This window comes from Cricetulus griseus, chromosome 6, assembly GCF_003668045.3.
Source record: "Cricetulus griseus strain 17A/GY chromosome 6, alternate assembly CriGri-PICRH-1.0, whole genome shotgun sequence".
Taxonomy (NCBI): domain Eukaryota; kingdom Metazoa; phylum Chordata; class Mammalia; order Rodentia; family Cricetidae; genus Cricetulus; species Cricetulus griseus.
Window position 1 is genome coordinate 103323127 of NC_048599.1, and position 14553 is coordinate 103337679.

At 43.1% G+C, this 14553-nt stretch overlaps 1 protein-coding gene across 2 annotated transcripts in view; it reads right to left on the reverse strand.

Moving 5' to 3' along the window:
* Itga6 (integrin subunit alpha 6) overlaps positions 1-14553 on the reverse strand; it is a 65722-nt gene that overhangs the window by 6324 nt on the left and 44845 nt on the right. For both annotated transcript variants that reach the window (XM_027420194.2, XM_027420195.2), the window contains exons 12-24: positions 10585-10745; positions 10283-10426; positions 9273-9388; positions 8984-9173; positions 8811-8894; positions 8629-8708; positions 8399-8476; positions 8209-8311; positions 6956-7129; positions 4360-4458; positions 4158-4268; positions 3979-4077; positions 670-795 (exon numbers count right to left, since the gene is read on the reverse strand). In XM_027420194.2, the coding sequence (XP_027275995.1) occupies positions 670-795; positions 3979-4077; positions 4158-4268; positions 4360-4458; positions 6956-7129; positions 8209-8311; positions 8399-8476; positions 8629-8708; positions 8811-8894; positions 8984-9173; positions 9273-9388; positions 10283-10426; positions 10585-10745 (1565 nt within the window). The remainder of the gene's footprint in view (positions 1-669; positions 796-3978; positions 4078-4157; positions 4269-4359; positions 4459-6955; positions 7130-8208; positions 8312-8398; positions 8477-8628; positions 8709-8810; positions 8895-8983; positions 9174-9272; positions 9389-10282; positions 10427-10584; positions 10746-14553) is intronic.

Sequence of the window (14553 nt, forward strand, 5' to 3'; positions counted from 1 at the left end):
CAGTCTGGAATTACAGATAAAGATTGTGGAGGTCCATTACTCCCTGGGACTCACATAAAACTGAAAGAGGTTGTAATTTGTTGACAAACGTTCACAACCATCTACTGTGTATAGATAGGATTCAGGGCAAGACAGCACACACTGTGCATTGTCAGAACTGGGATGTTCATCATGCTTGTAACAGGCCGAGGGCCCCTGAGATGGAGTATTCATCCTGTCATGTCTTTTTGCTATATGGGCAATGATTCCCAGTGGCTGTCATGAAGGCTTCTTTACACAAAGGGAAATTAGCTGGAACTTACATCCAGATTCAACTGGTATCTGTCAATTTGGCTTAAAGGTTGATCTTAGGTTCAGAAAATGCTAAGAAAAGTAGTAAAATTCAGATTTGCTATTTACCAAACATGCTGAATTATACATGACACCTCAAAATTACTTAAGACACTTCTTACATGCAAATAAAGAGTATCTAAATATAAACTGTTAGGTAGATACACAGATAATCCTTGTAAAATTCTCTCAGACTTGCTGTATATTGGAAAAGTTTCATGATAAAATACTGGGGGAAAAAAAGAGAAACAAAGAAAATGCAAACGTGTCAGTGTCAATCCTCATATTTTACAAACATGAAGTTTACATCTAGAAACTCAGGTCATAGATGTGACTTACCTTCCACAGTAAAAACACTAACAGAGCCAGCATCAAAATCCCAGCAAGGACAGCCAGGAGGATGATCCACCAAGCTATCCCGGAATATTGAGCAGCAGTCTTTGAGGGAAACACTGTCACACGAACCTACAGGACACAAAAGAGAGACCACTATACACCAGGTGCCAGCTGACATCAGGCATCCATGGCTTCAATTTTGCTCAGCTCCTGAACACATTTCGAAAGAATGAAAAAGGGTATGGATGGATAAGTCACTTTCTCCTGAGAGACCCTTTTTCTCAATAACAGAATACCACTTCAACAGGCTTTTCCTGAAGACCTTTATCTGGAATCTGGAAAGGTCTGGGTTATATTTGTTAATTTAACTCTTAAATAATGTTTTTTTTGTTTTGTTTTGTTTTTTAAAAGAAAAGCAGAGAAAACGATACAATGAATCCAAGAATCCATCATTGTCTTTAAGTCTGAACAGCTATCAGCAGATAATTATGTTTCACTACAATTGCTTGATTGTTTTATGTTTTTTTGTTTTGTTTTATAATTTAGCTATGCTGGAGTCAAGCCTTGCACATGTGTAGGAAACACTGTACCTCCAAGCTCTGCCTCCAGCCTTCTATCTATGACCTTTTGAAAATAATCACACTTTCTTTTAGTTAATTTCCAGCAATGGAGAGACAAGGGTCAGTTTGGGTATAATTATTCTACAAACCTCAGGTTCCAAAGATGCTGTGAAATAGGGGTGAGCTACATAACAAACGCGTGCCATTTAATTCCTTTTCTTAGGCTATCAAACTAAAGACCTACAATGCAATTTCTTAGGCTATCAAACTAAAGACAAACAATGTAATTTCCTGAAGTGACTTGTTGCCATACTCTAAAAAAATGTGTGTGGACAAATTAGGTTCCTTCAGGTGTGGCTTAGAGCATAAGCTGTAGGGATGAGAAACTTAAACTCTAAGCATGTGATCATTGCAAACACCCTCCACAAGGTGTTTACTCTAAAACCTAAAAAGTTGCCTCGGCCATTTTTAACAGCTCAATGGAAATGTCTGCAGAGCTTTGCCATCCCTAAAACAATCTTTTCCTTTTGGTTTCATTAAACTTTTATGCATTTCCACGGGGGTGGTGGCTTAACCATAGGTACCTCATTCATCATATGCCAAAGACAGAAAGGGCTCACGCTTGACTGGTATATTCAATTGCATCACCAGTGACCAGTACAGAGACCACATCAATTTGCCAACTGCCAAAACACCTGTCCCCAATTACTCTACGTTGTAAAGCCCACTCTTACTGAACAGCAGTATAAATCACACAGGAAAGGGGCTGTCACACTTTTTACAAAACTTAACATCAAAGGTACCACCCGCCCAGGTGAGTGCTCTGCACATACAAGCCTGTTTTCTAAAAGCACACATACCTCAAGTTCTCTGAATTTGGGGCTCCCAGAAAGAAAATCTCACTATCCCAAAAAATGGGGTACTTAATTCTACCCATTACAATTTTCAGAAGGCAAAAAACGTGGATATTTACCTACCTGAGTCTTGGGAATAAAATGAGACATGTGTACACATATACATATTGACATATTGCCTTCTTCCTTGGATTAATTTGAAATTCTTGAGACTTTATTCAACTTTGCTTCTAGCACAGGGAGGGTGGCCACATGTTTTACCAGGTGCTTGTTTGCCACATAGATTTAAACAAACTGATGTCAAAATACAGTCATCTTACCTGGCTCAATTGTGTGATTTCTGCTTTCATTTGTTTTGATACTAAATTTAAGTATCTTATTGAGCAGCAAACACTAAATTCTTGAAATCAAACAGTAAGTAAACAAATTTTTCTTATTCTCTTTTTTTAAGAAGCAGGATTAGAGTAAAAAAAAAAAATCCAAAAAGACTGAATCACACAATGTATTTTGCTTCTATTGCCAAAGAAAATGATCCTCAGATTAGAAACGGGGAGCTAGATGAAGATGAAAATGTGACCCACAGTAAGTGAGGGGATCAAGAAGAAAGGCATCCTGACTCTCAAGTTCAGCTCCACTCTTCAGGCTGAAATACTGCACCTTCAGATTTACATGAAAAGTGCCTGCAGCATGGGGTCTGAGCTATCACAGAAATCACAGAAAATAGGGAGGCAGCAGAAGACAAGTGATAAGAAAATGCCTCTACTTTCAAAAGAAATGGGTTCCAAATAGAAGGTTAGAAGTTGTTCACCAACCTATAAAGGATTAAGCAAAGCAGGGTCAGGCAGAGACTCCATCTCCTGGTTAAGACAGAATGCCCAAGATAAGGATTTTTCTCTGTCACTATGCAGCCAGACTTGCTCTCAGGCCCAGAAAAGAACCTGAGATCTGGTCTCGGCTCCACTGGCAGGTCACAGGACAGTTAAGGAGAGACAACCTTCCTCTTGAAGGTGTCCAAGGAGATAGGACATTTCCTGTCATTGGAAAAGCTGTTCCATGGCCAAGGTTTATTCCAAAGGACACATCATGGATTTATTTTAGAAAATTCAATTCTAGACCAATGAGTTGATTGATTGATTGATTGATTGATTGATTCATTCATTCATTCACAGGGATTTTGAGATAGGGTCTCACTGTGGGCCATCTTAACCTGGAGCTCACTATATAGCTCAAACTGCCTCAGACTTGGAGCATCCCTCAGTGCTGGGATTGTAGATGTGAGCCGCCATGTTTGGCTCACACATAAAATCCCGATTTACAGAGAAATATCTTTTTTCAGTCACTGCCATGGCCACACACAGCACAGGCATTCTGAGAATGCAGCATTGGGGTGGGCTGACTTCATTTTCTACTGAACCATACGCTACTATTCTTCCGCTGCGTGGCTTCCCATCCTGGCCATGGCTCTGCTGAATGGAGGTCTATGGACTTCCTAATTTTTGGTGTGTATGCTGCACTTGGGATCGAACCTAGGGCCTCGTGCAGCAGTAGGAAGTATGAGCTACATATTGGCCCTTTTAAACTTTCTATATCAGAACAGGGCCTCACTAGATTGCCCAGGCTGGCCTGAAACTCACTCTGAAATCCAGACAGACTAAATCATGATTGTCCTGCTTCTGATTCCTGAGTAGCTAGCATATCAACAGGCCAGCACTACCAGGCCTGGCTCAGGGCTACTTTGTATTTTCAACAATTCCCTTAAAACAGAGCATTGTGCGGCATAACCTAAAACTGTCCTTTACAGAGCAGCAGGATCCGAGGGGTATGAGCACCAAAGAAGGTGACCTCGGGTTTTGGATGTGGTGTAGTGGGAGAGGCCAGCTGAGGCACCCAGGTCTCACCTGAGTGCCCGCATGAGGCAGCTTGATGTTCTGAGCAGCAGCTGTCACGTCAATAGAGGCCCGCACGAGAATGTCCAAGTAGTTCAGTTTGGAATATTCCTGTGGAAGACAAGACGTGTGTTAGGAGAGTGACAAACGTCCTTGGCAGTAGCAAGTCCTTCCAGGAGGCAAAGCCACACCTCTAGAAATGTACTGTTCCATAGCCTGGATCGCAAAATGAGAGAGGCCTTGCTGTCGAGCCCGCGCAGAGGACACCTGATGTTCACACACTTTACGTTGACGCTGCAGTTCTAAAGAGGAGACTAGTGGTGAGAATCCATTGTTCTGGGAAGCCGTTCCTTGTTTATGCCAACCCCGTTCACAGCCCGGAAAGATACTCACAAGAGTTTGGTATTTTCGTTCAGAAAACAAAGAAAACTTCCTGCTGTCATCTATTTGTTTTTCAGGAATTTCCCGTTTCTTTCTTGCGTTGTGAGACTCCTAAAAGTGATATCCAAAACAGACCCTCTTTATGTAAATTTCTGCTGTTGCCATATAAGCCTTACAAATAATGCCAAATTTACATCATCAATTAATATCTGCTTGTCTTTTTTTTTTTTTTTTTTTTTTGCTTTTTCGAAACAGGGTTTCTCTGCAGCTTTGGAGCCTGTCCTGGAACTAGCTCTTGTAGACCAGACTTGTCTCTAACTCACAGAGACCTGCCTGCCTCTGCCTCTGCCTCCCAAGTGCTGGGATTAAAGGCATGCGCCACCAGTCACCACTGCCCGGCTAATATCTGCCTGTCTTAGCTTCTTTTCCTGTCCTGTGATAATACACCCTGACATAGCAACTTACAGGGGAAAGGGCTTATTTTGGCTCACAGTTCTAGTTCCAGTCCATCATGGAGGGGATGTTAAGGAGCGGAAGGCAGCTGGTCACATGGTACCCACAGTAAGGAAGCAGAGAGCAATGAACGCTGGTGCCCAGCTCACTTTCTGTATAGATCCCACCCCAGGGACTGGTGCCACCTACTTTTAATGTGGGTCTCCACAACCCAAGAAACCTTACCAAAATAATCCTTCACAGGCATGGCCAGAGACTAAATAATCCCTCTATGTGTGCACAGTGTCTCAGAGATTCCACATTCTACCAAGGCTATAGTAAATCATCACATCTTCCCTCCTACCAGCAAAAGCAGGCGTTATGGCCATTTTTGGTTCATCGATGGTCTCACAGGTCTGTTTATTTATGTAGTTTATTCCTAGTGTGGTATTGAACTCGGGGAAAGAAAAAGCCACCTCCTTTGTTCTTGTGTCTCCCCTGAACCACGAGCACACAGCATCAAACTGTTAAGTCTATCCCAGCACTCAGCTCAGTGTATAACTCACAGGAGACAGTCAACAGGTAGGAATGACGGAATGACAAATGAGGAAGTGACAGGGAGGACAAGGAAACACAAGGCCTTCTGTATAATCAACTCCGAGAGGAGTGTGCTGCAAACTAAGCCAGATAAGAACTTTGAACATGTGCCGTCCTTATACAGACTGAATCGCCCTTCTTAGAAATGTACCTAAGATTTTAGAGCATTTCGAATTTATGATTGTTAGAAAGGGGCAGTCAAACAGGAATAACCACCCTGTTTTTCAATGTCAAGGGGCATGCTGTAAGCCTCCAACTCATAATACAACTTCGGAACTTAACATAAAAGAGGACTGGGGATACAGCTGAATTGGTAGAATGCTTCCCTAGCATGCATGAAGCCCTGGGTTTGAGCCCTAGCATTGCATAGTATGGACCAGGTATAGTAGCACTTGGGAGGCAGTGGCCAGAGGATCGAGACTTCAAGGTCATTTCTGGTTACTCTAGAGTTCAAGGCCAGTCCGGGCTATATAAGATCTGCCTCAAAAATGCACAGCCAAGCTGGGCACAGTGGCGGACGCCTTTAATCCCAGCACTATGGAGACAGAAGCAAGCAGATTTCTGAGTTCGAAGGCAGCCTGGTCTACAGAGTGAGTTCCAGACAAGCCAGTGCTACACACCAGCCAAACCCCAGTTAGTCAACCAACCAAAAACAGCAACCTCCCCTACCCCCAAGAATTTACACTAAATGAAACAGCCATCCACAGACAATGCAACTGTTCATCACACTGGAACTCAAGTCATCTAGTTACATAAGTGTGCTGTAGTAGAGAAGGGGTGAGCTTTGAAATCAGTGGGGCTTAAACGCAGAACCTATCATCTCTTAACAGCTGAGCTACTTTGAGAAGGTCACTTAATGTCTCTGATTCTCCATGTATTCACTCTTCTGTGAAGAGGCAGATGATAAAAAGCTATCTCACAGAATTGTCAAGAGAAGGGCTGGAGAGATGACTCAGCTGTTAAGAGCACTGACTGTTCTTCTAGAGGTCATGAGTTCAATTCCCAGCAACCACATGGTGGCTCACAAACACCTTGAATGAGATCTGGTGCCTTCTGCTGGCATGCAGGCAGAAGACTGCATACATAATAAATAAATAAAAAATAAAAAAAATCTACTCTCATGTAACAAAATTAAAAAAAAAAAGAATTATCAAGAGAGAGAATACACAAAGTACTTAGTCTGGTACTGGCAAAGTAAGGGACCCAGTGAACATTTTCTATTAATGAGAATGAAAGTGTTCCAGGTCATTTGCTAAGGTGCAGAGGCCTTTGTGGTGCCCTCCTAAAGCTCTTACAGTTTATGCTGGCTGGTTCATCCCCATGGGAATCTCCCAGTTTTCCTTACATTATTGGGTCATAACACTTCAGAAAATGTCCTTCATCTCAACAAGTGGATGTTCCATAATGGTCATTCATCAGCAAAAATGCCTTAGCCAGACTAACCGGGTTACTCAGTTATGAATGAGAAAAACTGTGACAACCCAAAACGACACAATGCGGTTTCCCTAGCAGAGTCAAGTTTACCCCTTGAAGGTCAGCAGCTCCCACCTGGGAGGCAGCAGAAAACCCATCAACGTACCTTCAGCTTCAGGAAGTTTATTTCATTGTGGGGCTCGCAATTGATCTGCTCCAAACCTTTGGATTCGACTTTCACCAAATAAAGCAACCATTTGCCATTGCTAATTTCCTTGGGCCACTGTATATTCAAGGTCGCTGTGCCGAGGTTTTTAAGAGGTTTACCTAAGTTAATCACCTGTCACAAAACAACATTATTTTGCTACAATATAATCCTTTTAAGATAAAATTACAAGATTCTTATCATAAAAAAAAAATAGAAGGAAAAAGGAAAGGTCAAAAAGAAAGGATTGCTAGTTCAATCCAGGGGTAACTATCATATGTAACAAAACCCACAGTGCAGTTCTGACATGTTCCCAAAAGCACAAGGAAAAGTCCTGGGTGCACTGGCGAATTGCTCAGCGAGCATCCTACCTGGCAGATGACAAAGCCTCTGCTTTGGTACCCAAATCCTGCTCTGGAAAATGTCCCTACCATGAAAATGAAGCAATCTCTTCATCTATTTGTACACAGGGAGACAGCTCAGGGCAAGTGCTGGGAGTGGAGTAGCTTTGTCCAACGGGGCCCTGAGCATCATGGCACACAATTCTAGAACCTCATCTGCCTGACTGCACAGAGCCCACACCAGCCGGCATTTCTTGAGAGAATTAGCCTCTTCAGTGTGCTGGATTTGGGTCAAGTCTGTTCTTGCCATTTCAGGCTTTAACCTCATTGCTCACCAGCATTTTAGGAACTCAATTTGCACCATGGAGACCCGAATCCATATGCATCATAGGCAGACATCACAGTCCATGTTCAAGTTTGTTAGACTGGACCCAGAGTCACAGTGGTTGCCCACTGTGAGAGCTCATCATCTGCTTTCTTTGCTGGCACCATCACACAATTGGGCTTGTGAAAGGGAGTAAATGTGAATATTCCTTCAGCCAAGAGCACCAGAAAAAATGACTTTCTTATAGAGGAAGAAACCAACTATACATTCTAAGGTCAACTACAAATTACCCGGAACTATTTCTTTGTTTTATAGACTCTGAGCAAAAAAATTAAGTATTACTTTGTACCTACACCACACATATATTACAATTCCCTGGTAAGGGTTAGCAGAGTTGGATTCGGAACCACAAGTCTCTGCTGAGTCATAGTTCTTCTCTACGTGGGAGGATAAAGTGTTCACTGTTAAAACCCAGCAAACATGTTCAACTGACTGATCATTAAAACGACATATCAAGACTGTATCTAGGACCGATTGCTCCGACTTACCCTGAATTCATACTCTATTAAACTTCCTACTTCGTCTTCAGATTTCATAGCTTGTTCACCAACAACTGTACCTCCAAAATACACCTGCGAAGGTTTAGCGACTCTGTCAAATTAAAAAAACACCCGTTTTAGTGAGAATTATAAATGGTCCTTTCAAACATTGATTTGTTATGCCAAACACAACACTTACCCGGAGACCGATAAAAGCAGTTCAATAACCACTTTTGCTTTCGCTGTAATTGGAGCCAAATTATCTTGATTGCTTGTTCTGAAAATGAAAGGGGAAACAATGGGTTTTATTTGAACAGTCAGTTTTCTCATTACAATTACATTTCTTTTATGAGTTAGATCAGTGCTAATTCAGTGACTCTGGGGTTCTCATGAAATAAGTATGAATGGGAAGGTTGAAGTAACTCTTACGTTTCCAACTTCAGATTAATATCCAGATCTGTGGTGTCAAATGTGACCTCAGTTGTACTTAAAATCAGATAAAAAGTAACCTAAAGAAAATACATATAAACAACTGTTACCAAGGGCCAGGCCCCTGGGCACAGTACAGGTAATCAGAACAGTACGACAGAGCGCGTGGAGGCATCACCTACACTGGAATTTCTCTTAAAAGGATTCCCGAGCTCACAGTCAGCTTGAGAGCCATTCTGGTTGGCGACACAGCTCAGCTGCTTCTCCTGGGGCAGAAAGGCATGGGGTCATGGTTTATTCACGGACTGTGTGGTCTTGTTCTTTCCCTCCCCGCTGGTTTCTCAAAAACACTTACAGGGAAAGCCCTCAGCTCTCTGTATGCAGAGTATGTGAGAGTGTCAGGGAAAGTTGCAACGAGTTTGGCTTCGTGAGCGTCGTCACCATCTTTTCTGGGATTCCTTGGATCAGATGGGCCGTTGGTCACTGTTATTTCCAGAGCTATATCCTTCTGATCTTTTAGGACTAATTCTGGGATGCCTTTCTGACTATTAAAAAAGAAAGAAAAACACAAAGAGAATCTGAACACGTGCAATTCTCTTTCTAACCAAAGCCTAGAGGTCAGAGTAACTTCTCATGATTCTTACATTGGAAGGTAAGAGAATTTGTCTTGACTGCCTTCTCGGGTACAGAATTTATACTCTAGTTTAAGGTTGCTGTTACAGACATTGTCATCTCCACACCCCTCCTTTAAGAAGTGTACCTGTAGGGAACCAAATGCAGAGAGGTCAGGTCCTAAAAGTCTTCACAGCTCATTTTCCTGTGGTACTTTACCCTCCTTTGCCAAACACCTGGTTCTGCTGTGTCCTCTATAAAGACACGTTGACCAGGCGATACAATTCCCAGCACCAAAACAGTAATCAAGATGACAATAATAGCTGGGTGGTGGTGGTGGTGAGTGTTTTTATCCAGCACTCAGGAGGCAGAGGCAGGCGGATTGCTGAGTTCGAGGCCAGCCTGGTCTATAGAGCGAATTCCAAGACAGCCAGGGCAACACAGAGAAACCCTGTCTTGGAAAACAAAACAAAATAATCATGATGATGACTCAAGGTCAAGCTGTCAAACTTCTCTAGGCTCATCTTGAATCTCCACTCTGTCCTAGCACACTGACTTCGTCTTACATGACATGTCCAGCAGCGATAGAATACTTATTTTCTTCCTACAGTGACCTAAGCTGCATTAGGTAAAGTATTTCATCATGTCTAATTTTCTTTTGCTTTGCTAAGTTTTGCTATTCATTGAGTTTAATGTTTTAATAATATATATTATCATCACACTGTGCTATACTCAGTGGTACAATGAAGACAAATATTGCTAGGCCCCAAAATTCCATCTAACAGGCCAATTATGTATACAGAAATAAGTAGTTATTATTATTTTTTCTTAGATAGGGTCTCATCATGAACCCTGGCTGGCCTAGAACTTGTTGTATAGACCAGACTAGCCTTGATCTCACAGGCATCCTCCTGCCTCTGCCTCCCAAGTGCTGGGATTAAAGGCACACACAATACCACCAAACCTGGCCATAAGTAAGTGGCCTGTAAAGCAAATCCCTATTTCTATAACACTGGCAAAAACAGAAACCAGGATGGCTTACATCTGTCTGGACGGACTTGGCTTCATTCGAATTCAAGATGGGAAGAACTTCGGGAAGTGAATTGACCCGCCTGCGAGAGCTGGTCTCCTGGATCTCCACAGAGGCGGTGATGGGGATGGGACGCAGCTTGTCTCTGATGTTTTCCTGCAAAGTGAGGAGAGTCATGGGTGAGTGTGGTCAACGGTGGACAGACCTCCAAAGCAATGGCAGCGCATTGATGAGCAGCTTGTTGTTCAGAAACCTAAGCATCAGGAAAGCACTGTTCTCTGCAACACGGAGATGACTGCCACATGCTTGCTCACCTGCAGCCAGAGGGTCTCCTCCATGCATGCCCGCTGCTTCTGCCGGTTCAGAGTTAGCTCCTGAGTATACTTTGGCTCAGAACCTTGGTGTCGAAACTGAACTCTCGACGACAACCCAGACTTTCTTCTTTCTTTTTCAGCTTCAAGTATGCCCAAAATCGCTAGGTTGAAGTGAACAAACTGTGTTAACTTAGAAGTGTCGATGCACCCCCCCAACTACAAATAGGATGAGTTCTTCTACAGTATTTAAAACTCCACACACTAGCACTTTGCCCCCAACCTTTGCTTTTCTTTATTATTTCCTGGTAGGGGACCTTCTATCGAACTGTGAAGTTTTAAATCCAATTGTTCTTCCCCATTGCTGTTACCGGTTTGTTAAGTTAAATTTTCACTGGACCACCTGGGGGAGCTAGAGAACAAGCCAGAACCTTCCGCAGCAGCTAGGAATCAATCAGTTTCTGGCTGAATTTCAGGAACCCACAGACTACTAAAGATAACCAGAAACACTAGATTCTTTCAGCCTGGGCTCTATGACCTAAGGTCTTTGTTATTTGAAAAGGTGTCTGGGAAAACCGTCTCCTGCAGCTGAACTGGTATTTGCATTTTAGTGCTGATAAGCAATGGGGGCAAACATTAAAGTCCTTGAAAGTAGGATAAGAGACTTGTAATCCCAGCACTTGGGAGCAAAGGGAAGGAAGGACTGCCAAGAATTCAAGGGTAGCTTCAGGTACAATGTCTGAAACACTAGATGGATGATGGATGGATGGATGGATGGATGGATGGATGGATGGACAGATGGACAGATGATAAATTTGACTGACATTTCTCTCCATAGCTGGAAACCAGTTTGTCAACCTAAAGCTTTTATAGGTAAGTCTCCAATCTGCAGCAGAGGTGGCCTGCTGCCGACTGCCACTGCTAACACAGCTTGGAGGCAGGCCAGGATCTGGACCATCAGAAGCTCACTTCTGGACCCTGGAATGCATTCTTCATTGGGTCACTGGACGAGGCTGCTAAATATGCTTTTCATGGGCCAATACTTAAATTACTTACATTCATTAAGCACTCACTGAAACCATCAGAGAGGAAAGAAAGCATGAGCATGTACAGAGGGTCAGAGAAAACAGCCTCCAGGGGAAAAAACTCCACTCTAGAAAATGTAGAAAATGAGCAACTTACGATCCTACTACCCAAGCTAAGGTGGAAGAAACACTTCTTAGAGTTTGTTGTTTGAGACAGATTCCATGTAGCTCAGGTTGCCTGGAACTCGCTATGAAGAAGAGATGACCTGAACAGGTCCTCCTGCCCCCACTTCCTGAGTGCTAAGATTACAGGCATGTACCACCATACTTGGTTTTATACAATGCTACAATTGAACCAGTACTTTATAATCACACAGAGCTGGGACTGGACCAGGACTTTGTGCATCCAAGACAAGCACTATCTGAGACACCTACATCCCCAGCCATGAGAATGTTTGTTTTAATGTTCTCTTTGTAAATGAAGGAGGTTCAGAACCACACAGCAAGGGACAGTGGTATTGACCGTTCTAAGATGTCCTGAAATTCAAAAGTGGCTGCTTCATACAATGGCTTAGATGCCAGGTCTCACTGCCTTTCCTCCCTCTGCACTGGTCCTGCTCTTCCTCTTTATCCTCCCTGCTCTGCTCCCCTATTCCCTCTTCAGAGCTTTGCTTTATCCTCCTGAGCCACTGAGAAAATTCTGTTCCCAAACCCTTTGAGGCCACCGCACTGGGACTGCCTGTCTTCCAGTGTGGAGGAACTAAGGATGAAGACTGCATCACTCTTGTTCACCACTGTATCCCTAGCAACTACCATAACACTTGATAGACATATCAACTGTAAGACAGAAGAATGGAATGGAGTAACCAGCTGTATGCACAGCGTGATGTGTGTGCACGTGTACACACAGTGTGATGTAACTTTTGCATGGCAATGGTAGTTTTTCAGATACTCAAGACCAAAATTTAGAAGCACTGACAGTTTCAAATAGCATTTTTTTCTATCCATCTGAAATATTCTTAAATGTCATAGCTACCAAATGGAATGCTCCTTTTTGGCCTTCTGCAGCTTTGACATCATGCATTTATCAGTGACCTGCTAACTTCACAATGAATCAGATGAAGGCTCCCAAGCTGAGTGCCCCTCATGGCAAAAGTACAGGAGGGTATGGGTACATTAAAACCATTTATCTACCAAACCCACGCCAACCTCCTGTAACCCTCCAGACAACTCACATCATCTTAAAATCCTTGCAGGTCACCTTTGCTGATCTTCTGAGGGGCAAGCCAAGAATACTCATTAAGGCTCAATTATAAATATCCATGTCCATGCAACACAGCAAGTGAGGACTGCCGGGTTAAAATACCCTGGCCCGACAGTAAGCTCACTTGTGGGATACTGGGAGATGATTCTAAATGTATTGAAACTTAGGCAGTTTGGTGGAAATTGTTTTGTTTCATTTTAAAGTTCCTAGTACTGTGGAAGTACAAACAATGAAAGAGTTCCTCCAGGTGAAAAGGTCCACCATCATAGGCCATCAATAAACACTTGGGTAATGGAGTAATTACATACTATAAAGGAGATGCACAGAGCATCAGACGTTGGGTTAAAGGTAGGAGAGAAAGCTTGTCATTCTCTCTATTAAGGCAGGAGCACACCAGTGAGACCTGACATTAAACAACTCAGACAGAGCCAATGTTTTCTCATTTCTTCTTCCTGCTCAAGAATCCAGTTCGTTCTCATTTCTCAAATTCATTACAAATACAGATAAAAGGCCTGGCATCAAAGTGAGGAAGGTGTATATTTTCTTATTATTAAAAACCATGCAACAGCCAGGTAGTGGTGGTGGTACACACCTTTAAACCCAGCATGTGAGGCAGGCGGATCTCTGAGTTCAAGGCCACTGGAGTTCCAGAACACCAGGGTTATACAGAGAAACCATGTTTCAAAAAACAAAAACCCAGCCAAACAACAACAAAAACATGCAACAAGGGGTTGGGTAAAAGACTCAGTTTGTAAAGTGCCACACAAACATGAGGACCAGTTCAGTCTCCAGACTCTGACTTTAAAAAGCCAGGCATGGTGATATGCCTGTCATCCCAGTAGATGCAGAGATGGCTCAGTCCATAAAGCACCACTGTAAATCCACACAAGTTTGGATTACAAGAACCCACATGAAAAGTCAAGAAAGCATGGCAGTCTAGGCTTATAACCCTAGCCCTGGGGCTCACTGGCCATGAGCTTCATTTTCAACAAGAGACCTATCTCAAAAGACAGCTAGCAATGAAAGAGAACACTTGCAGTTGACTTTCTGGCCACCACACACATATGCATGCACACTTATACAGATGTGCACGCACCCATTTTAACAAGCTATGTATGTACACACAAACAAATACACATGGAAATCCTGCTTTGGGTACCAGAGAAAGGAAGTAGAATAATTTAAAAGGCAAAGTGCCTTCCATCTGGTTTTGTCATTGACCAGCGTCACAAACCTAGACAATGACTTAGAGGCATTGTTTTAACACACAGGAAAGCCAACTTAAAGGTTAAGGACTTGTCCTTTGCTGTAGGTCAACCAGAGCTAGGCTGAGGCCAGGAGCAACAGCCAGGTCTTTGCCCTTTGGATGAGCCTTCAAATGCTCAGGGTCCTGTACTTGTGAACACAGCTTGGGGGAGCCTCTGTGGGAGGGGCAGTGAGGCTAGTTAACCTGGAGAGTGTGCCAGCTGCAGCTGTGCTCTGGCTCCCAGGCTGTCTTCCCACAACTGCCACCCACCACCTCAGAACCACACAACCAATTTTCCACAGTGCTTTGCAAAGACTGCACAGGAAGATGATGTTGTGACAGCAGATAAGTGCTTTTCCAAGTCTTCCTGTCCCAAACCATCTGCTCTGGAAAATTCAAATGGGGACCAAGTACAGAGTTTTCCTTCCCTCACCATG